At 32.9% G+C, this 22509-nt stretch overlaps 2 protein-coding genes across 6 annotated transcripts; one reads left to right on the forward strand and one right to left on the reverse strand.

The window, feature by feature from the left end:
- Positions 1-329: 329 nt before the first annotated feature.
- On the reverse strand, positions 330-14594 carry LOC132720876 (uncharacterized). 3 transcript variants are annotated; one of them, XM_060705105.1, is made up of 8 exons: positions 14510-14594; positions 13252-13499; positions 11556-11682; positions 10651-10790; positions 7454-7660; positions 6633-6730; positions 5630-5786; positions 330-4892 (listed from the first exon to the last, which is right to left on the reverse strand). In XM_060705105.1, exons 2-8 carry the CDS (start codon positions 13475-13477, stop codon positions 4495-4497), a joined length of 1353 nt encoding a protein of 450 aa, XP_060561088.1. In that variant the 5' UTR covers positions 13478-13499; positions 14510-14594; the 3' UTR covers positions 330-4494. The 3 variants fall into 3 exon arrangements, with proteins under 3 accessions (XP_060561088.1, XP_060561086.1, XP_060561087.1); XM_060705103.1 differs by lacking the exon at positions 14510-14594 and adding an exon at positions 14147-14269; XM_060705104.1 differs by lacking the exon at positions 14510-14594 and adding an exon at positions 14088-14164.
- A 558-nt stretch (positions 14595-15152) lies between these two features.
- LOC132720872 (uncharacterized) lies at positions 15153-21635 on the forward strand. 3 transcript variants are annotated; one of them, XM_060705099.1, is made up of 4 exons: positions 15153-15380; positions 17237-17376; positions 18005-18115; positions 21496-21633. In XM_060705099.1, exons 1-3 carry the CDS (start codon positions 15254-15256, stop codon positions 18110-18112), a joined length of 375 nt encoding a protein of 124 aa, XP_060561082.1. In that variant the 5' UTR covers positions 15153-15253; the 3' UTR covers positions 18113-18115; positions 21496-21633. The 3 variants fall into 3 exon arrangements, with proteins under 3 accessions (XP_060561082.1, XP_060561081.1, XP_060561083.1); XM_060705098.1 differs by lacking the exon at positions 21496-21633 and adding an exon at positions 18523-18659; XM_060705100.1 differs by lacking the exons at positions 15153-15380; positions 17237-17376; positions 18005-18115 and adding exons at positions 19602-19836; positions 20430-20569; positions 20998-21109 and having other exon boundaries at positions 21496-21635.
- Positions 21636-22509: the final 874 nt, after the last annotated feature.

Below are 22509 nucleotides of genomic sequence, written 5' to 3' on the forward strand. Positions count from 1 at the left end.
TACAGACATAAATTGTACTGGAGAATAACCACAGACCTTCCGTAAGCTAGCTGGCCAGATTCCTCACAAGAAAGAATCCGAAGTGCCTGGCAGGATTCAAATCCTCAGCGGTGCAGTGAATGTAAAGTAGTTTTAAGTCAGCGACCTTACACATTCGGCATTTGATGCCAAGAACTTATACAATAGCCCCTTCTTTAAAAATCGTTAATGTAATAACACAAATATAAAATACGAATTTATAATTTGAAATAGAACTCTGTTATGCATGGATATTAGTCATGTTTAATTGTTCATTTCACTCAAACCAAAGAAAGGAAAACAACAAAATGTTATTGACTGATTTTTAATGATATATACACATAAGCACCATTTAAGATGTAAAAAATGAACAGTTTTATACTACAGTACTATAACAATATAAGATAACTCTGTATAGACACATGATTTAAGGTTTACTCTAAGTCTGGGCAAGGGATAAAATAATAAATTGTTTAATCTATTAATAAAGTTGATGTGAAAATATTTAAATTGAAAACAAAATTAAACTATTATCTCTTTACCTATACCCGTGATTGTTTTTATTTCAAAGTTTTTAGTATTACCAAAGTTAACTAGAACTATCACTTAAGGTGATTAACACCAGGGTCTTTCAAATAGAATTTGAAAGACCCCTGTTCACACCCGCCACTTTAACTATTTGAAAAATAAGTTGTCTGAAGCCACATTTGAACTGGACCTATATTTTTTTATGTTTATGAAAAAAGAAGGAAAACTTGGGAGATCTTTAAACAAGAGGGCCATGATGGCCCTGAGGTCGCTCACCTGTATATAGGCCCCCGAAGCGGCCAGTTTAAACCCCAGCGCTTTTATTTGAACAAACTTGGAATTAAGACACCCATTAGAAGATGTTTCATGATGTTAAGTTTTTTGCTATACACATATAAGGAAAAACAATGACCTTCTCCCCCCCCCCCCCCCCCCCCCCGCAGAGTTAATTTTAACCCAAGGGCTTTTATTTGAACAAAATTGGTAGACACCCATAAGAAGATGTTTCATGCTAAACATCTAAGCTCTAGCTCATTGGGTTTTTTAAAAGAAGATTTTTTAAGTTTTTACTATACACATATAGTTAAAAACAATGACACCCCTGGGGCGGGGGCAGTTTTGATCCCAGGGCTTTTATTTGAACAAACTTTGTAGACACTTATTAGAAGATGTTTCATATTGCTTATTATTTAAACTCTAGCTAATTTGGTTTTTTCAAAGAAGATTTTTTAAGTTTTTGCTATACACATATAAGGAATTCAATGACCCCCGGGGCGGGGCCAATTTTGACCCCAGGGCTTTAATTTGAACAAACTTTGTAGACACTTACTAGAAGATGTTTCATGCTTAATATCTTAACTCTAGCTATTTGGGATTTTTTCAAAGAAGGTTTTTTAAGTTTTTGCTATACACATATAAGGAAAATCAATGACCCCCGGGGCGGGGCCAATTTTGACTCCAGGGCTTTTATTTGAACAAACTTGGTAGACACTCATTAGAAGATGTTTCATGCCAAATATCTAAGCTCTAGCTTTTTGGGTTCTTTAAAAGAAGATATTTAAAGTTTTTTCTTTCCGTTGCCATGGCAACCAGAGTTCTGCATGGAATTAAATTCTTTGAACAATTTTTAAAGGTGACCACCAAAGGAACATTCCTGTGAAGTTTGGATGAAATTGGCTTAGTGGTTTATGAGGAGATGTCATTTGAAGCAAAAGTTTACGGACGGACGGACGCCGGACGAAAAGCGATCACAAAAGCTCACCCTGTCACTTTGTGACAGGTGAGCTAAAAATGGGAAAAAAGGAAAACTGAATAAATGCTAGGGAGTATGTATCATCATAAAATTATGTATTTATAGCACATACATGTACAAGATTTTTAAGAGCATTATCAAATTTTAACATAACTATTAGTCTATTACTAATTATGAAGTATATGCAAACAAAACATAAATGAAACAATTAAAAGCGATAAAATATAGAGAAACACAACTAAATAACAAAATATAAAAAGAACAGTATTTACAATGTAGATCATAAGAAAACAAACATAAAATAAGAGCAACCATTGGTCGATTCATAATTATTAAAGGAAATCAACCAATCAAGAGTTTTTGACTAGATTTTAAAAGAAATATATGTGGTGAAGCCTGGGGGATTCAAAACACAGGAGAAAATGTTTGCGATTAAGAACATAGTCATAAAATATGCCTATACAATCTAGTGAAGAACATTTTTCCAACAACTGTTCCATGTATGCCTTAGGTGATCATCGGTTTTAATGGAAAAGTGGAGACAAAGAAAAAGTTTCCATGGTAACTACAATTTTGGACTCTTGTGCCATGATTTATATACCTTTTGTAGTATCCTACTTGATAATTCTTCCTCTACTAATCAAATATCTTACACAGGTTCAATGCGTTTTTAGTTTCAGTAAAGAACACTTTAAATTTTCATCTTTTTTAGTAGGAGACTAAGTAACAGAAGTTTCTGCATTGGAATGGACAGACCCCAGGGCCATTATTTATGTTATGTTTGGTCAAGGTCGATTACTAATTGCCTCATACCCAATATCTAAGCTCTTTGTCCCATGCATAGAGGAATGATACTAAATGGGATACAACGTGTAGTAAATTGGGTGACCCTAAATGCTTAAAGGGATGCTGCTTATTCTAATTCAATATCTTTTTGCCATTTTTAAAACACATTATTTCAGATAACCCAAACATAAAATGACTTTCAGTTAACTGTAAAAATAGAAACTAAACAAGAGCACTTTATGATGTGTCAGTGCTCGTCTAAAGTAAACAAGCAATTATCATAGTATTGCAAGCAATGCATAAGTCCCCTACCGGTTAGAACCCCCATCAACATTCTAAAGGGCCATTGGCCATTCACTAATGTTTCAATTTTTCTCTATTTTAAGTAAATTTGTTGGAAAAGTTCTTTTAAAGTGATAAAAAGAAACAGTTTTTATGAACAGACAGACAGACGGATTGAAGGACACTCTAAAGTTAATATTTGAAACATCCCTGTTACCAAAATATAACATTTTAAAAGCAAAATTCTTAAAGAGGAGATAACTCTTGAATTAAAGATGCAATTTCATAAATTTTTCCAGCTCTTTTTGACTAATCACAAATATTGTTATATTTGCCAAGTTTTAAGCCTATTTGTTGCCAAGGCAACCAATATTTTTCAAAATAGGAAGAACAGATAAGACATGCATAATCTCAAGACTGCCATCTACCCATATGTCAAGTTTCATAAAAATATTTCCAGTACTTTTTGAGTTTCATAAAAATATTTCCAGTACTTTTTGAGTTATCACTGGATTCAGTTTATGTGTAAAATTGACCATACTTTCAGTCTATCTGTTGCCATAGCAACCAGAATTTTCAACATAGGAAGAAAAGAAAAAGACGTGCATAATCTCCATACTGCCTTCTATCCATATATCAAGTTTCATAAAAATATTTCTTGTACTTTTTGTGTTATCACTGGATCCAGTTTATGTGTAAAATTTGCCATATTTTCAGCCTTTTTGTTGCCATAGCAACCAGAATTTTCAACATAGGAAGAAAAGAAAAAGACGTGCATAATCTCCATACTGCCATCTATCGATATACCAAGTTTCATAAAAATATTTTCAGTACTTTTCAAGTTATCGCGGGATCCAGTTTTGTGGACGGACGGACAGACAGACGGACGGTAAACCTAAAGTCCCCTCCGGTAAACCGGTAGGGGACTAAAAAGGGACATAACTCCAAAAATATTGCTTTCAGAATAATGCCACTTGTCTAACAACTGCATATTGTTATGATAAGGAAGCATTCCAAGTTTCAATAAAGTTTTTGAACGACCTTCAAAGTGATCATTATAGCTGGACTTTTACTCTTCAAAACAGACAAGCTAAAAATAAAACATGTGATGTACATGTATGTGAACAAGATTGTACCTATATTCATACTGTTAAATGCAAATGTACTGAGGATATTGAACACTAACCACTACATGCTAGAAAAAAAAAAAAAAAGTAAAACATATCAATATGTAACAATCTCTTGAAAAGATTTCTGAAAAGTATGTCTTTATTCCTGAGTTTCCATTTCACCAAGTTTCTTTCTCAAATCTAAATCAGTCAACTTGCACATTTCTTTTCAGTGAAAAAAGTGACTCAATATGAGTATTATTGGTATAAAATGAAATGAAGCTCAATCAAATCTCAAGCACAACCTTTCTTACATTTACTACTAAAATTTGAGTTTCATCTCCACACAGTATCTTTCTCGAATCTTTATCATTAAAAGTCTGCTATTTCTTTCCAGTTTAAAAATATAAGATGTTATGAATATTTTTGTCCAATTCTTTATAAAGATATAATATACAGTTTCAATGAACATTCTGATCCTATTCCAAAATGCTTTGTGACAACCCTTTTTTGCTTCCTTCACTTCTGAGATTTTATGTTCTCGTATCTCTTTGTTAAACGTTTTGTAATCTCTTCACTCAACAGCTTCGCCTCTAGTCCCTCTTCCTCCGCCACTACTCTGTCAGGATGAAAATGTATGACAGCTTTCTGAAGTAATTTATACCTCTGGTCAAATTCCAATTGCTTCGTATCATCTGTCACATCAAGTTTGTGAGCAGCATTCTTTCGTGGATACTTCTTGTACACGAATCGAAGGAATTCTAAGACGGTGTCAGTTTCGTGCTTGTCCAGTTCATCAATCTCCGGTTTAAGCTTTTTCCTGGCTTCTTCCTTGAGTTTGTTGTCTTTTTCTTGCTCATACTGAACTGTTTCCTGCTGGTACCTCTCAAGGATGGAAGTACAATCTTTGAACCATTCTAACATAGAAAATAGAAATAATTTTATTCTTTGTTCCTTCCAAGAAATTGACTGTTACTTATAAACACTTTTATTGTTTTATTAAAACAAATTCATTTGATATATTTACATTTTGCATGATGAATGATGAACAATATTTCCACAATACATTTTGGGACTGGGCAGAAAGCTAAAAAAGCTTATGAGTGTCGTTTATTTATTTGACACAACAGGAAAATCTTCAAGATAATTGAGAGCCCAGAATTAAGTAGACTTATCATATAAAAAGACATCTTAAGACAAAGTTTAACTTGTTTAAACATTATTCTACAATTTTTATCTTAGCTTTCCATTTTAGCCAGCTCACTCAAATGCAATTCTTATTAAATTATACAGAAAAGTAACATTGACAATGTCAAGGTCATATGGTAACTTTTCACTTATACTAATGGAGGATGGCCTGAGGAACCCTTTTATGCATTATTTCAGGCAAGAGCTGGCAGCACCAGAGTAAAACCATCACAAATCTGTAAGAGGTGTTCAGTGGTGCCTGTAAAATGTAAATAAAAATAGTACATTCTTACATACTATGAAAATTACAAGAGAAACCCGTATGAAAGAACCAGTAAGGACTGTAAGGCTTATGGCAAATAAAGTAACTTCTGTTATGTAATTTTCATAAAACCAATGAAAAAAACAAAACAACCATTACAGATTGTCGGTATCCAATTTACAAAACAAAGTATTGTTAACTAACCTTCTGTGGTAAAATTTCGAGGGGTCATAGACTGAGCAAGCTCCAGAGCTTTCTTCAAGTAAGTTTTTGCTCGGAATTTCACTTTGAATACTTTATCATAAACCAAGCCAATCTTGTAGAGTGCCATGGCCTCCTGTTTCATATCTACATCCCGTGCCTGAATACAGATTGAAGATTCAAATATATATTTATATAAAATGTATGTGTATACTTTTTGAAAAAAAAATGTGTTGACAATAAAATTATATTAATTCATTAACACATACATGTACTCACAAAATCTTTTAGTTAAGAAATAGATATTAACTTTGTGTGCATATAATGTTGCATTGTTCCAAGTTAATTTGATAGAAAATAAAATTATGAAGGCAATAGGTTTCTGTGAAGAATCACATATCATCTAGATAATAAACAATAGTATTAAAGGAGGTCAAATAAAATTTGAAATTCTTACATAGATCAAGTGAAACTCCTAAACATGGAAAATTTTATAAAGAGTAATAGAGAAATATGCTAAGAATCCAATTGAAAATCGATTATTATGCGATTCTTAGCCCATTTTGCATGAAAAGCATTACAACGCTTTTCCTTTTAGGGTCATTTCGCACAGTAAAACTGATGACTCTAAAAAACGAGTTCGGGAAATGATCTGAAAATTGACACAAAAGTTCTTGGTCCAGACATTCTTCAAAAGATATACAGATCAAAGAAAAGTATTTCCAGTCTTGCTTGTTAAAATTGTTCAGTGGAGTCCCTTTAACATTCTTTTATAATGCATATATTATAACAGAGAAGAAAACAATGGAAATAGGCTTATTGAATTACATTCAGCACACAAGTAACTTTCCTGACATCATCAAATTGGTATAATGATGTCATATCTGATGTCATACAACATATTATCATTCCAAATTCAAAGCAGGACAAATGTCCATTGCACAAATTCGGCAAAGTATACAGTCTATGAATTTGTAAATGTTTAAAAATAGCCATGATGTCATACCCTTAGAATAGCATTCTTGTACCAGTCAATGATCTCCCAAACCATGTCAATGTTCAACATTTCCTCATCCTTTAGAACTTTTTCTAATAACACATCACCTTTAAATACACAAAGCATATAATATTATGCAATAATCTTATAGGTGCAAGTCAAAAATATCAGAAAACATGAAAACCCTGAATTAAGCATTTATTGACAATTTATAATAACCTCAAAATATTTTAAGATATTCAACTATATATTCACTTAAACAGCGGAAAAAAATGAGATATAATTATTTTCTTACGTTATCTATGATATTCAATTACTGTATGAGTGGTTAAGTTAGCGACGCGGAAATATTGGCGAATTTTGTGAATTGACAAAGTGAACTTTCTCTAGCCTAAATATCAACAAAATGTTATGTAATTCTACCCTTACATGGTTTACTAGTATTTCTCATGCAAAATTTCTAGAATATTAAATTCTCTAACTTTTAGACGCACGGAAATGTCCTCTGAAACAGTATATGTGAAGCATATTATTGTGCTCTTTTGAGCAAAAACTAACAGGGATCTGGCAGCGAAACACAAATATTGGTAGTGTTTCAAATATTCTTACCGGTACCTGTTTGCCTGTTTAACAGTGCCTCCTAAATCTATGTTAATGTCTAACAGAATCAGTACTCAGTTATAAAACATATATTGAAGGAGGCTTGTACCTCATCTAGTTCCTTGTCCAGTATAGGTTTCAAACTTCTTATGAGTGTATTGAATCCTTAAAAAAATTCAACTAATTATCGAATCAACTTTATACAGCAGAAATAAATAAGTCATTCTCACCTGTTTGTCTGGATTGCATTGACTCTGCCAATGCTCTGTTAAGCATAACATCTGTTTCCAGTACAGAATGTTCTTTCCGAATTCTCTCCTCACCCTGGCCATATTTTAGTGCCTCCGCCAGTGGGAAGAAACAATCATGCATGCTACACAAGCATTTCTTGTAATCTCCTAAGGCCACAGCCTTTACCCCATCGTGAAAATGAAACTCTGTGGTAGGGAAAACACATAATAAGTATCCATGTATATATTAAGCATAAATCATTGTTATAAAATAGGCATTTAATCATATACTGAAATCAGAGTTCTCAGGCATATACAGGACACTTTCACCATATCACCAGGTGCTTAATTAAGGCCCAGTTTCAAATCCAAAATAGTCCCTTTTTCTCAAATTTGAAAAAAAGAAATCCCCAACAGCAGCTCAAAAATATCAAATTGTGTCAACTTCTGTGAAAACATTGAAATGTTTTCACATGTTTCTTAAAAAGTGACAGGTTATACAAATGTTAAAAATTTACAAGTCATGTACGAGGCAGTTTTTCAATTTTTAAAAACTTTTCTCAACTTCCCAAAATGATGAAAAAATATTTAATAAATTTCATATGCCAGGGGTTGAAGTTGATTGTCTCTGGTATTTTCGATGATATATTTAAGGTGAAAGTAGTTTGTAGAAAAAAGATGGCCATGAGGCCAGGTGTCACCAGAATAAAAGTTTAACATGACAAATCATAGTAAAACATTCATGCAAAAATAACTATCCTCGGCCAGTCCAAATAAAGTTTATTAAAGACCCATTCATTTAATTTAACTGATGTGAAAAGGTCATTAAAATCTAATATCTTTAATTCTTATGCCATTTCCCTTTCCACCTACCCATGCATCCATGTAAATTGAACCATTTGTCAACAAATTTCTTTTTCAGTTTAGGTGGTTCTTATAAGAAAGCCAGTTTAGTTCATGTAAGTAATGATGATCTGCTGGTTTGTTTATTTTGTTGGATTTTAAGTCAGATCAACACTGTTAAAGGTCATTATGGTGATCTTCCAGCTTTACTGATGGAGGAAGAACTCAGATGCCCCATTCTCTCATTATTTCAGGCACAACAGCACATGAGTAGAACCACTGACATTTTGTAAGCTATCTGAACAAGCAAATTCGTTGAATTTATATCCCCCGCCGAGTACTGGTTATTATTAACACAACAACTGAAGACATAAGGCTTTATTTATATATTAATCATGGCATAAACTGTAATATTCTTTGAACTTGAAGCCTTGTACCTTCAAACAAGAAGAATTTTTAAGTTTTCACTATATACATATAAGGAAAATCTATGACCCCCTGGAGTGGGGCCAATTTTGACCCCAGGGCTAAAATTTGAACAATTTTGGTAGAGGACCTATAGGTTATATCATATACCAAATATCAAAGCTCTAGGCCTTGTACTTTCAGACAAGATTTTTTAATTTTGCATTTTTGAAACTCCTTTTCTGGCCCTGTGACCTACTTATGCAACAGACCTGAACCATTTGATCAACTTTGGCAGGGGACCACCCTAGGATCATTCCTGTAAAGTTTGGTTGCTGTGTGTCAAATACTTTTTGAGTTACATGTGACACAAGTTGAAAATTGCAAAATTTTACTAAGTCAAGGATAATAACTCTAAAAATACTAAAAATATCCAGACGAAAATACCCAGGTGCACAACTACACATGCTGATCAACATTCCTGTAAATTTTCATGACTCTAGGTCAAATACTTTTTGAGTTACATGCGACACAAGTTGAAAATTACAAAATTTTACTAAGTCAAGGGCAAAAACTCTAAAAATACTAAAAATATCCAGACGAAAATACCCAGGTGCACAACTACACATACGGATCAACATTCCTGTAAAGTTTAATGACTCTAGGTCAAATACTTTTTGAGTTACATGCGACACAAGTTGTAAATTACAAAATTTTACCAAGTCAAGGGCAATAACTCTAAAAATACTAAAAATATCCAGACGAAAATACCCAGGTGCACAACTTCACATGCTGTTCAACATTTCCATAAAGTTTCGTTGGATTTCAGCCATTAGTTGCAGAGAACTACTCCGGAAACGAAATTCGGACGGACGGACGTTCTAACAGGAGAGTAATTATGTGGCTACTCTATTGTTCTCTCTATTGTTCTTTTTAGCCACGCAAAAGAAAATAGCCACATAAAAGCATTACGGAATGAATGACATCAAAGAGAAAGAACAGTTACCTATTGTCCCTCTAGCCACATAATTACTGTCCTGTGAGTGCGGATGGACGGACGGACGAACGTACAGACAACGCCAAATCTATATCCCCCTCCCGATTCCATCGGAGGGGGATAATAACTTCCTCACATAATAGAACCTAAAGTCCCTGGCAGGATCAAACCCACAGCAGTGAGGGGCAAGTGGCTTGAAGTCAACAACCACCTACTCTGCCAAGGACACCTATTGGTTAATGTAAAAAAAAGTTTAAAAAAAAATTCATTAAGCTATGTTTGCCTCTCAATAATGGCGAGCCATATTATTTGTTTGTTTATCTTGATATTTTATGCTGATTTTTAACACTTTTTTTTGTCATATCTCGGTCATCAGTCCATCTAACCAAATAATTGGTCTGCAAGTGACTGACTTCTAATCCCATATGATACAACTCACAATTCACTTGATTGAAACTTTTTAAAGTATTATGTACCTCTGAATATAATATATTATTCAAACACATGCATAAATTATTCATGCTCATTATATCCATTGCATGCAAATTAAATGAAGTTGTATCATAGTTTGGGGACCTTTCTGTTGAAAATGCGTCAGAGTTAAATCTTATACATATACATGCACAGTGCGGTAACTGGAGTGCAGGTATCAGTTACCCGCACTCCAGATAATGCCAGTTGATTGGTTCATTTTTGCTGGGGTTTACATATTGTGACGGCAGAGAAAGGGAAAGGGGCAGAAATGTCATATTCAAATGCTCGTTCATTGGTTCATTTTTTTCTGGGGTTTCGTATTATGACAACAGGGAACATGCTGTCATGTTTGACTATGATACAAAAGAGAAAGAACACCAAAACACTCGGCAATCTGATTTATACTCGGGGGCTACACCCCCTCGTACAAATCAGATAGCCTCGTGTTTCGGTGCTCTTTCTATTACTTAACACATACCCGCAATGGCCAAGAAACATTCAGCTTTCATGTCAGTGGTCGGTATAAAATCAATACATTCCCTTATTGTTACAATACGATCTTCTTCATCAGTCTCCTTCAAAGATTCTGTTGCATTTCCTATTTCTTCCCAACAACCCCTGTAAGTAAACCATCTTAAATAATGGATTTCATTATTTATTATTGTTTATCAACCTGTGAGAAAAGGAGATTTTTACATACAACCAATGATTAATATTATAGACAAACTTTGGGAAAATCGTAAGAACCTTGCAGTTGAAATAGCATATGAGTAAAAGCTCTTTTCATGTATACAAGCAATAAGCAATATAATGATTTGAAACACTAACAAATATTTTTTAAATCTTTGTTTTCCCACATGAATATCACTTTTGGATGTGTCTAAAGTGATATCTGCACAGGGTCATGTAGTAAATTTCAAGCTTTCATAGATAATGAGGATTGCCTTAAGTGTAACTTCATGCATAATTTTCAAGGCAGTGGCTAGGTAGCCAGAATATCACCCAACTGCCCAGCAATGAACTTTTATCCAACTATATATTAATCATGGTTAATCAACTATGGGTATCCCATGAATGTGGATAAGTTGTACACTGGTTAATTTAGTCCTGAATGCTACACAAAGCCTTCCCTATGCTAGCAAATAAGATTCCCTCCATAATAAAATTCCATGTCTAAGATGGACACATCACATCAACTATGTCATGGAAATACAAAACCAAGGCAATAGAGGTCAAATGTTTCAAAGTCAGAGGAATATATCAACAACATGGTTACAGGAAATATCAAAAAGATGTTTACAGAAATAACAGATCTAAAGTACAGCCAACAGTTTGCATAGTACTTGGTCCTGACTTCAAGAACAGAAGGACAAAATGATTTACCTGCATTGAGCGATGATATTGTCAAGCCATTTATTTGATTTCCCGCAACTTTTACCTTTCCGGAAGGCATGGTTGAAATACTTTAATGACTGCTTCAAATATATCTTAATCACTGGCCACTTGTCTCCTGCAAAATGTAAAATAACTGTTTCTTACAAAACAATAGTTCATGATTAAAACTTTAAAGGGACTCCACTGAGGTTTAAAAGCCTAAAAATATAATATTAGAATTCTTACATAAATGAACTGGGGAACTTTAAACAGAAATGTATGCAAAGATAGTTGAGAAATATACTTTGAAATAAATTGAAAATCGTACTTTTATGCTGTTCGTAGCCCGATCTGAGTGAAAAGCGTTTAAACGCTTTTTATTTTGGGTCATTTTTTTACAATTTGAATTATTATTTTGGAAAAAAGAAGTGTGCGAATGATCTGAAATTTTGCATAAAGAATTGAGGTCTAACCCTACAGCAAATAGTACATCCAAAAATCTTACAAATTATATGAAACAGTAATGAATAGCCTTCGATCTGAAGGTAACACTGTTCTAAAAATAGATTTAACCTAATCACCACTACATCACCTGTACTGACTTTCGGACAAGGGATTAGGGAGTACACATTATATATGATGTTAATCAGCGTATATTTACTTTGTTTACGTGCAATATTTAAAGAAATTGTAGAATGCAAACAAGTTGGAAATGGAATTTAGTGTGAAAAGAAAAGGGACAACTACACACTGTACTTTTTTAAAGTTAAATTTAAACATATGTCACAATCTGCTCTGGCCTCTATATTTGTCAATAAAACGGTTTTTGTCATAAACAATTTTTCATTCAGGCAGAAAAAAAGTTTGACTCTTTTGATTGATGAGGCGAAGTTTAAAAAATGCACCAGTAATTGGCGATGATTTTAACAACAAACATTTTGTGCGAGACATAAAATAAAAAACAAATGTATTTTATTGTATATACGTAAACAGTGTATGTTAAATCACGGACCTCAATTGTCAATTCAGTTTAAATATACATGCAAGCATGCATGTACGTATACATTATTTCTGATAAAATAAATACTAGAATTGGCATCGGCAGTAGAGGGCTTGTTTATTAGGAAAAATAGGAAAAATGCAGAGTTTTGCTTATTCTAAAATTATTAAAGAATTAAGATATTAATCATTAATCTATTACTCGTAGCCATTGAATAGAAACAAAATTTTGTACGGTTTATCTTGGACAGAAAGATACACTTTCATTTTTAGTCCCAATTTCATAAAATCATACAATATCATATCACCATTTCTAATTTTGATATACAGTGAAACAAAAACAAATTGCCAACCACCGGCATTTTTCTCAGATTGACATGCAGGGAAAGTATTGCCCCGAAAGTTATTTCTTTTTCACTATACAGTATCATCTTTATTTTCCTGATAGTTTTAAACCATCTCAATCATGCTTTACGCAAGTTTAACTCCAGGAACATCATTTCCATTGAGAGAAATGTGAATAAAAGTATTCGTAACCATTACATGTTGTATAATCTACATGTAGATTAACCAGTTTCCTTGTCCGAAAGTTATCGATATGTGGCTATTTTTAGAACAGGTCTTTTATCAGTGACGTATTCGATGCTTATCTCAGATCGTTCCCTATTGAATTCATTTTTTTTTTAAAATTCATATACACATGTACCTGTATCAACAGCCAGTTTTGCCATTTTCCATGCTGTAACTCCCACGTTTTTAGCAGCGGAGGAAATATCTTCATCACAAGATCCTACTGAATGAGCACTCTCGTAGCATGCGAGGGCTTTCTGGTACCTTCCCTTCTGTACAACAGGGACACTTGTAGTACTCGCACTGAAGAAGTGAGTATTTCCTTGTACTCGCCATCTAACAGAGGCAGATGAAGTTGCCATGGTGAAGTTCTAGTCAGTATGTCTGAAAAAGTACAAATATTAAGAAAACATAACGGTAGAAAAAATCAACAGTGAATATTTACTATTTGTTATAAGGATCTTGTAAATGATACAGTCCCCTTGGTTAGTAGCCATAGTCAATGGAGAAGAATTTAGACTGACTAGACTGACCTGACATGTATACAAAAATTTATATAGTGGGTGACCAAAAACTAAAAATTTAACTGCGTGGACAGGGAATTTTCGCCCTATTACCAGGGGCCAAAATAATGCCCAATTCCCAATCCAAAATAGCTTCAGGTTTTAATGAACATACCCATGTACTGATGTTTTTTGAAAGTTTTGTATATGGTAGATTTTCAACTTTAAAATTTCCCAAAATACGAATTAATTTTTCCAAATTTATGCCTTAGGCCTTTGGCTTTTACCTTGGCAAAGTCCCTGGTGGATTAGTAGTTTATATTTATTTTGAAGACAATCTAGCTTCCTAGTTATTAATTTCCTATTTAAATTTTGAAACATCATGGTTAAAAATACTCAGTTGAAGATTTGAAATACTTACTGAAATAGGTGAACTAAAGTTAAAAGTATATACAATACAACTTATTACCTTAACAAAAGTTACAGTATGTTCTTATCAACTCTTCCAAACCGAAAATAGGAAATTACCTTAAACGTCCTACAGATCTACATGTCAATGGTATCAGATTGCATGTAATTTGTAAAATGATATTCTAGAAATTAAACCGAAAGTAAAAAACAAAGCCCGTCATTATTAGATGTTAGACTCTATATCAATGTACTGTACACTTGATTCTACATGTGTAGATCTAGATCTAATTTAGTAATTTAATCTTTATCAGTGCATATGTAGGCCTACGTTGAATGTGGCAGCGATTGAACTGTTGGAATTTCTGTTTTGTACCTACATTCAAAAGATGACATACATATATAGTAGAAACTTAAAAAAATAAAGACATTTCATAAAACTACACTTAATTATTATAAATAAAGATAAAAATTCAAACTTACACGTGATGCACGCTCCAATTACATAATACAAATGGAGTAAGGAAACAAAGGGGAGTAACTCAACATGAAAAAAGTATTGCAATGCATAAAAGGGAGGTAACTTTGTAGGAAAAACTATCCAGTCCCAGGACATTCGAAATTTCGTCACGGAAACAAAAAAGGCCATTTTTGTAGATAGGTTTCATATTGGAGTACATTGTATAATGCCCTTTAAGGGTTAAATGTGTAGCACAATATGGTGATGATTTAGGCTACCTCCGTTTAACTTCCACAGAGTATTAGCCAAAACTTGAGAGATTAAGAACATGACAAGGGCTGGACATTAGGCCTACGCTAGCTAACGGCATGTTTTTTTAAGCCGTCTGTTCCTAGAATTCTTCCCCGACCGTACCTTGTAGGTCTATTCCCATCGGCTTCAGTCAGCAGATCGGCAGGATAAGTGAAGCTCAGTCATCCGTTTAAAAGATGATAAAGTAAAAAGTACATATTGACAATCATATCATTAGGAAAATCTCCATAAAATTATTTGACGTTTGACTGGTTAGAAACAAGTATTCCAATAAAAAAGAAAGAAAAAATCAACAAAAAAGTAGATGAATTGTGACGTGTTTTCAGGCGTCGTTAGTGACGTCATATTCAACGTCGTTTCTATGAACAGAACGTCACTGTTTACTTTCGTCTCTGACAAGCAAATAACCCAGCTAGCATTATATTATTCTATTCTTACTTCAAATCAAAATAAGAATGGGAACATGTCTTGGAAAGAAAAAACCAAAACGGAACTCTGTTTGTCCGTCTACGGAATACGGAAATAAATCTAGAAGAGCAACACACAAAGCTCCGGAAGATATGATCAAAGATCTAGAAGAAGGTACGGAAGTTAATTATATAATTTTAATCTTGGAGATTATAGAAGAAAATGTTGAAGTATTTATCTGTTTATTACTTTAGTTACGGCATATAGAAAAATATAGCTATAATTATACTGTGATGATGTATGATAAACACTTTGTAATATATATATTTTTTAATTTCACACATTATAAAATGTAACCAATGAACCTCCAGCATTTGCACCACGTGATGTTAAAATTTAATTTCATAAAATGGATCCAATCATATTAACTTTTCATCGTTTTCATTTCTCTGATCACAAAATCCGTATGTACCCCATATAGCATCATTTGAGCCGTGTCATGACAAAACCAACATAATGGGTTTGCGACCAGCATGGATCCAGACCAGCCTGCGCATCCGCAAGTAGAGAAACTGATAGCGAACAGCATGGATCCTGATCAGACTGCGCGGATGCGCAGGCTGGTCTGGATCCATGCTGGTCGCAAACCCATTATGTTGGTTTTGTCGTGACACGGCTCATTTTTATTTTCTGTTCCAAAAATCAAACCCAAGTCCATATTGTTCGATCTATAGTCGTTTTCATTCGTGCCTAAATTTAAAGTACCATGTCAAATCAAATTATATATCCTCGAAGTATTTGTAGCTTTTATATAATACAAAAAAATACGTTGTTGATTTTAATTCATTTTCTCAATTTTGATGTGTGTTTCTCCTTAAGAATTTGTAATGTGAATTAAAGAATATCAATATACATGTACATTGTTTAGTATCATACTGATGGCAAAAAGGACACATATACAAGCTACACAACTTTATTGGACGAATAGCAGTGTTTATCCTGTCACTTGTTTCAATTTCGGCCCGATAACAAGGTGCCGTATATTTTTACTGATCTACGGCACTTGATCACGTGGTATGCATGTTTGCCGGACTACTTTTTAAGAACAAATATAAAAACTGTCGTTAAATCTTCTGTGTGTAGAATAACGAATTTTGGAAACGTTGATAAAACTTTGTTTGTTTATTTTATTTCACTCTATAATTTTTCAAGCGAAATAAAAATTATTAAAAGTGAAATAAATGTAAAACTTAACTCGTTTGCGCCATTAAAATAGCGTACTTGATTTGATTGTTTTGCACGTGCTGTTTGGCGCTACATTGTGACGTCACGTAAACAATACTTTAAACGTCTGTACAGCGTTAACGACTGAATAAAAGATATTGGTGTTCGAATTCATTTTCTTAGTTAGACCATTTTCTTTCATTTTAGATAGTTTTCACAACAAAATTCGATAAAAAATTGTTTTTATTTATCACATTTTTCAAACAAAATGGCGCCCTCAATGTGAAAATACACAGGGAGATAATAAGAACGGCGAGTGCATTGTTGTAGAATAATGCACGCTTCGGGCCTTCTTTGTTTATATAGAAACATTTCCGATAGTGTGATTAAAGGTAGTTTGCCTAATAAAATTCTTTATAAAAACGGTGACAGGATAAATAGAATAATAGATTGGTGCCGTGGATGGAGAAAGTTTATCTGGCTCTGCTTCGGAATCTATTGGGTTCGCCTACGGCTCACCCAATAAATTCCTCCGCCTCGCCAGATAAACTTTCTCCATCCACGGCACCAACCTATTATTCTCTATATTCATTCGTTCATTAAAATCAAGTATTTAATTCAACTCCGTATAAGAACTTCATATCAGGGACACAATAAGAAATGTACCGTCAACATTTATTGTAAAACGATAGAAAGCAACAATGGAACTGTCGGTCTATGGTACTTTAAGTGTTAAAAGCTTAATTACATCTGAATCTTTTAATGTCAAACATGAAATTGCAGTATTATATTTATATATATTGTAGCAAATGCAGAAGATTCTAAACTAGCCACAGCTGGCGTTTCATTCACTGTGGATTTCCAGGAAGGGGATCCAACAAGAATGCCTTCAAGACTAGCCGACAGGCTTAACGGGACTGTCTCACCAACCATGGACAAAAATGAGGTATCATTTGTTTGTGGCCGATTGTTTTAACGAAATTGTTTGACTATAAATATTTTTTAACTGAATAAAACTGATACGCTTAATTTGAAACCAAGTTTTACCGACATGCTTTTATTATCAAGTTGATTTGAATAACCATGTTATATACATTGTATAATAATGTAATTTGAAGAAGAAACTATATGAGCCGCGTCACGACAAAACCAACATAATGGGTTTGCGACCAGCATGGATCCAGACCAACTTTCGCATCCGCACAGTCTGATCAAGATCCATGCTGTTCGCTGTCAGTTTCTTTACTTGTTATACGGTCTAAAAACGAACAGCCTGGATCCATGCTGGTCGCAAACACATTATGTTGGTTTTGTCGTGACGCGGCTCATATAAATTTGTATTAAGAAAGTATTATATTGTTTACAATTTAAAGGAAAGATATAAATGTTTTATCCTTAGGAAGTATTAATGCTTAAAACTATTTTTTCATTTGGTTTTGATATCAAAATGTTTTTTATCTATGTCAAATTTATTTCAAATTGTTAGTTTTTGCCATCTTTTCATAATTCGTTTTTGTTTTCATTAATTATCTATTAAACTTCAAGTTCACATGACTTCTATAAATTATTATTAGATAACTTACACAGCCGAGGAAAGAGAAATTATGGCAGAATTACTTCGTGATGATATTTTGAGAGAGAGGAAGGAGAAAGCTGCAGCACTTACTGGTGCTAAATCTTAAACCGTAAGTTCTATGTTGTTGTTGTTATCAAAATATGTACATGCATCAATACGCAATAATTTAGGCTTATTCTTGTCAGCATATTTGGAAAGAAAACTATCAAGTACAGGCATGTTACTTTTATACATGTATATACATGCATAATCTAAAAAGCGGTATTATACCGTTAAAATAAATTTAGTTTTTTTTCTTTTTAATACCACCAAAATGAATCCAACGCCTTCTAAAGTTCACCAACATTTAATCAATTTTAACTCTAAAACTTGTATTCCATTGTTAATGCGAATATATATTCTATTGTGAATTCAGTAAAAGACATATTTTCAGTTATGTATAACTAAATGATGTTTTTGCACACGCTTTAATGCATACGTTTATATTAAATTTGTGATTTTAATTGTATATTTTAGGGACTTCAGATATCGTGAATCGATTTTGATGTGGACTGCCTGCATTCCTGTCTTTACAGCGGTTGTTGAGTGATTTTTTTTATTTATTGTTATTCCACTTTGTTTGTCAAATTAATTTGATTGAAAATAAATGAAAAAATCACATAAATAATTGTTTGATTTTAGTTATTTTCGACAACTCCTTTCATTCCGACATGCTAGTCTTTTGAGCGAATTATCTAAATCTTTATGAATTAGTATCGGGTTAAGAATTGAAATTACAAGTACCACATACATATGAAGGATATATGTTTTAAGAACAAAGAATCAAGCTCGCCATAGGCTGGTCAAATTGTATCTCATCGATTAGTCGTAATAGTATTTATTTATAAGTTTGACGGGAAGAAACGACAAGTTGCGATTGAGGTTCACTGTTTATTAGAAGTACAATGGCAAGATAATTCGAATATGTGCTATTATGATTGACAGCCGTTCCAACAGTTCTTGACCGTGACACAAAAAGTGGTCCTGTTTTTTTTTTAAAATAAAAAACCTTTGGTTGACAACACATAAACAATCAATCAATTAATTAATTATTTAATCAATCAATCAAGTGAGCAATTAATCAATCAATCAATCAATCAATCAATCAATTAATCAACCAATTCGATCATTCAACTAACTGTTAGTTTTTAAGTACCACCGATATCATTATGGTCATATGGCGACTTTCCAGCTATTCTGATGGAGAAAGACCTCACCTGTCCCCTTCGCTTAATATTTCAGGCGCTAGTTGGCATCATGAGTAGAAACACTTGGAAACACTCTCAAAGGGAAACATTAGAAATCTATAGTTTTGATTTTTATAGTGAAATTCTACAGAACAAAGTGGTTCCGATCCTGTAGAAGTCATCATGTACTTAGATATGAGCTGATTTTATATACATGAGGATCACAACAAAAAGCAGAAGACATTGTGAAAGTCCATAATCTATGTCTTTCTGAAGCTCATTGACAGTTGACCATTCAGAAACAAGTATTTCTAAAATAAACGTAGATTCATTGTGACGTGTTTTTAGACGTCGTTAGTGACATCAAATTCAACGTCGTTTCTATAATCAGAACGTCACTGTTTACTTTCGTCTCTGACAAGCAAACAACTCTGTTAGCATTTCATTATTTTATTCTTACTTGTAATTAAAATAAGAATGGGTACATGTCTTGGAAAGAAAAAACCAAAACGGAACTCAGTTTGTCCGTCACCGGAATACGGAAATAAATCTAGCAGAGTAACACGTAAAGCTCCGGAAGATATGATCAAAGATCTCGAAGAAGGTACGGAAGTTAATTATTTAATTTTAATCTTGAAAGATTATATATAGAATAAAATTTTCATTTTATTAATAATAAAATAAAGAAATAATAATAATAATAATAATAAAGAAATAATAATAATAATAATAATAATAATAATAATAATAATAATAATAACAATAATAATAATAATAACAATAACAATAACAATAATAATAATAATCTTTATTTAAAGAAGTTAACATATGAAGATGTCCAATCGTAGAAAACAATTATAAATGTGGCCTTTAAACAATATATAGAAACACAAACACAAAACATAGGAAAACAATAACAACTAGAATCTATTCCATTTTTCAATAAAGATTTGATCCTATAACAAATTTCTTTATACTTTTATGACAAATTATTGAACATTTATCGCTAGTTTCTTCAGATAACAAGCATCTAACAATCTCTAAAACCATAATTTCAACAATATCAAATTCATGATTGCCCTTTCTAAGAAAGTAGAAAAAGAGACACAATGTGCCTTTAAACATTTAAAAACTTAAGTACTACTGAACTTTTTAACGATTAAAAAAAGTTAATGCAGTAAAATATTTACATTGTAGCAAATGCTGAAGATTCTAAACTAGGCACAGCTGGCGTTTCATTCACTGTGGATTTCCAGGAAGGGGATCCAACAAGAATGCCTTCAAGACTAGCTGACAGGCTTAATGGAACTGTCTCACCAACCACGGGTAGCAATGAGGTATCATTTGTTTATGGCTGATTGTTTTAACGAGATTGACTAAAATAAATTCAACTTTTTTCCAACTGTCAGAATAAAACAGTTACGCTTAATTTGAAATGAAGTTTTTTCGACATAATTAAATGACCAAGTTGTCTTGAATACTCAGTTTTTGAGTTATATACATTGTGCAATAAAGTAATATGGAGTAGAAATTAAAAGTGTATATAATTATATTGTTCACAGTTTAGAGGAAAGATATGATTGTTATATCTAGAGCATAACTTTCTGATATCAAAATATTTTTATTTCAAGTTATTTCCATCTTCTCATACCTCATTTTTGTTTTCATTTTGAACCATTTGGAAAGAGATTTTGAAATAACATTTATATTCTGTTGTTTGTTTATCAAACTTCAAGTTCACATGACTTCTATAAATTATTATTAGATAACTTACACAGCCGAGGAAAGAGAAATTATGGCAGAATTACTTCGTGATGATATTTTGAGAGAGAGGAAGGAGAAAGCTGCAGCACTTACTGGTGCTAAATCTTAAACACGTAAGTTCAACATTGTTGTTGTTTTTATCAAAACACACAGTCACATAAATACGCAATAATTAAGGCATATGTTTACGAACGAAAGGAAACTTTTATGTACAGGGATGTTACAATACATGCAGAATCTACTAAAGGCTTTAAATAGCGGTTTTATACCGTAAAATAAAGGTTAGTTTTGTTTTTAAAAATACAACCAACGTGATACCAACGCCTTCTAAAGTTCACCAACATTTAATCAATTTTAACTCTAAAACTTGTATTCCATTGTGAATGCGAACCTATATTCGATTGTAAATTTAGTAAAAGACATTTTTTCAGTTATGTATAACTAACTGATGTTTTTGTATACGTTGTAACGCATACGTATTTCTAATTGTATATTTCAGGGACTTCAGATATTGTGAATCGATTTTTATGCGGACTACCCGCATTCCTGTCTTTACAGCGGATGTTGAGTGGATCTTTTATTTATTGTTATTCAACTTTGTTTGTCAAATTAATTTGATTGAAAATAAATGAAAAAAATCACAGTTATAACAATTTGATTTTAGTTATTTTTGACAATTCCTTTCATCTCGACATGCTACTCTTTTGAATTAATTATTTAAATCCTTAAGAATAAGTAAAAAATTGAAATTACTAGGTCCACATACGAACAAAGATAGGCGGGACAAATTGTATCTCGTCAATTAGTCGTAATAGTACTTATCTAAAGTTTGAAGGGAAGAATCGACAAGTTACGATTGGAGTTCACCTTTTATTAGAAGTACAATGACAAAGTAATTCAAGTATGTGATATTATGATTGAAAGTAGCGTTGTTGCACTGCTCATATTTGAACAGTTCTGAACCGTGACACAAAAGTTGTCCTGTTTTTTTTTATATAAACAACCTTTTGAAGACCAACAGGTTGACAACATATCAGCCAGCCAGCCAGCCGGCCGATCGATCGATCGATCGATCGATCGATCGATCGATCAATCAATCAATCAATCAATCAATCAATCAATCAATCAATCAATCAATCAACCAATCAACCAATCAACCAATCAACCAACCAATTCGATCATTCAACTAAACAATTGTCGGGTTTTAAGTACCACCGATATAGTTACGGACATATGACGACTTCGCAGCTTTTTTGATGGAGGAAGACCTCAGTTGTCCCTTCGCTCAATATTTCAGTCGCAAGTTAGAACCACTGGGAAACACTCTCAAAGGGAAACATTAGAAATCTATAGTTTTGATTTTTTATAGTGAATTTCTACAGAACAAAGTGGTTCCGATCCTGTACAAGTCATCATGTACTTAGATATGAGCTGATGTGATATACATGAGGATCACAACAAAAAGCAGAAGACATTGTCCGCTTTCCCGACGAAAGTCCATTATATAATTATG

This window comes from Ruditapes philippinarum, unplaced genomic scaffold (assembly GCF_026571515.1).
Source record: "Ruditapes philippinarum isolate M1 unplaced genomic scaffold, ASM2657151v2 ctg7897_1_1_1_1, whole genome shotgun sequence".
In the NCBI taxonomy this organism is placed as follows: Eukaryota; Metazoa; Mollusca; class Bivalvia; order Venerida; family Veneridae; genus Ruditapes; species Ruditapes philippinarum.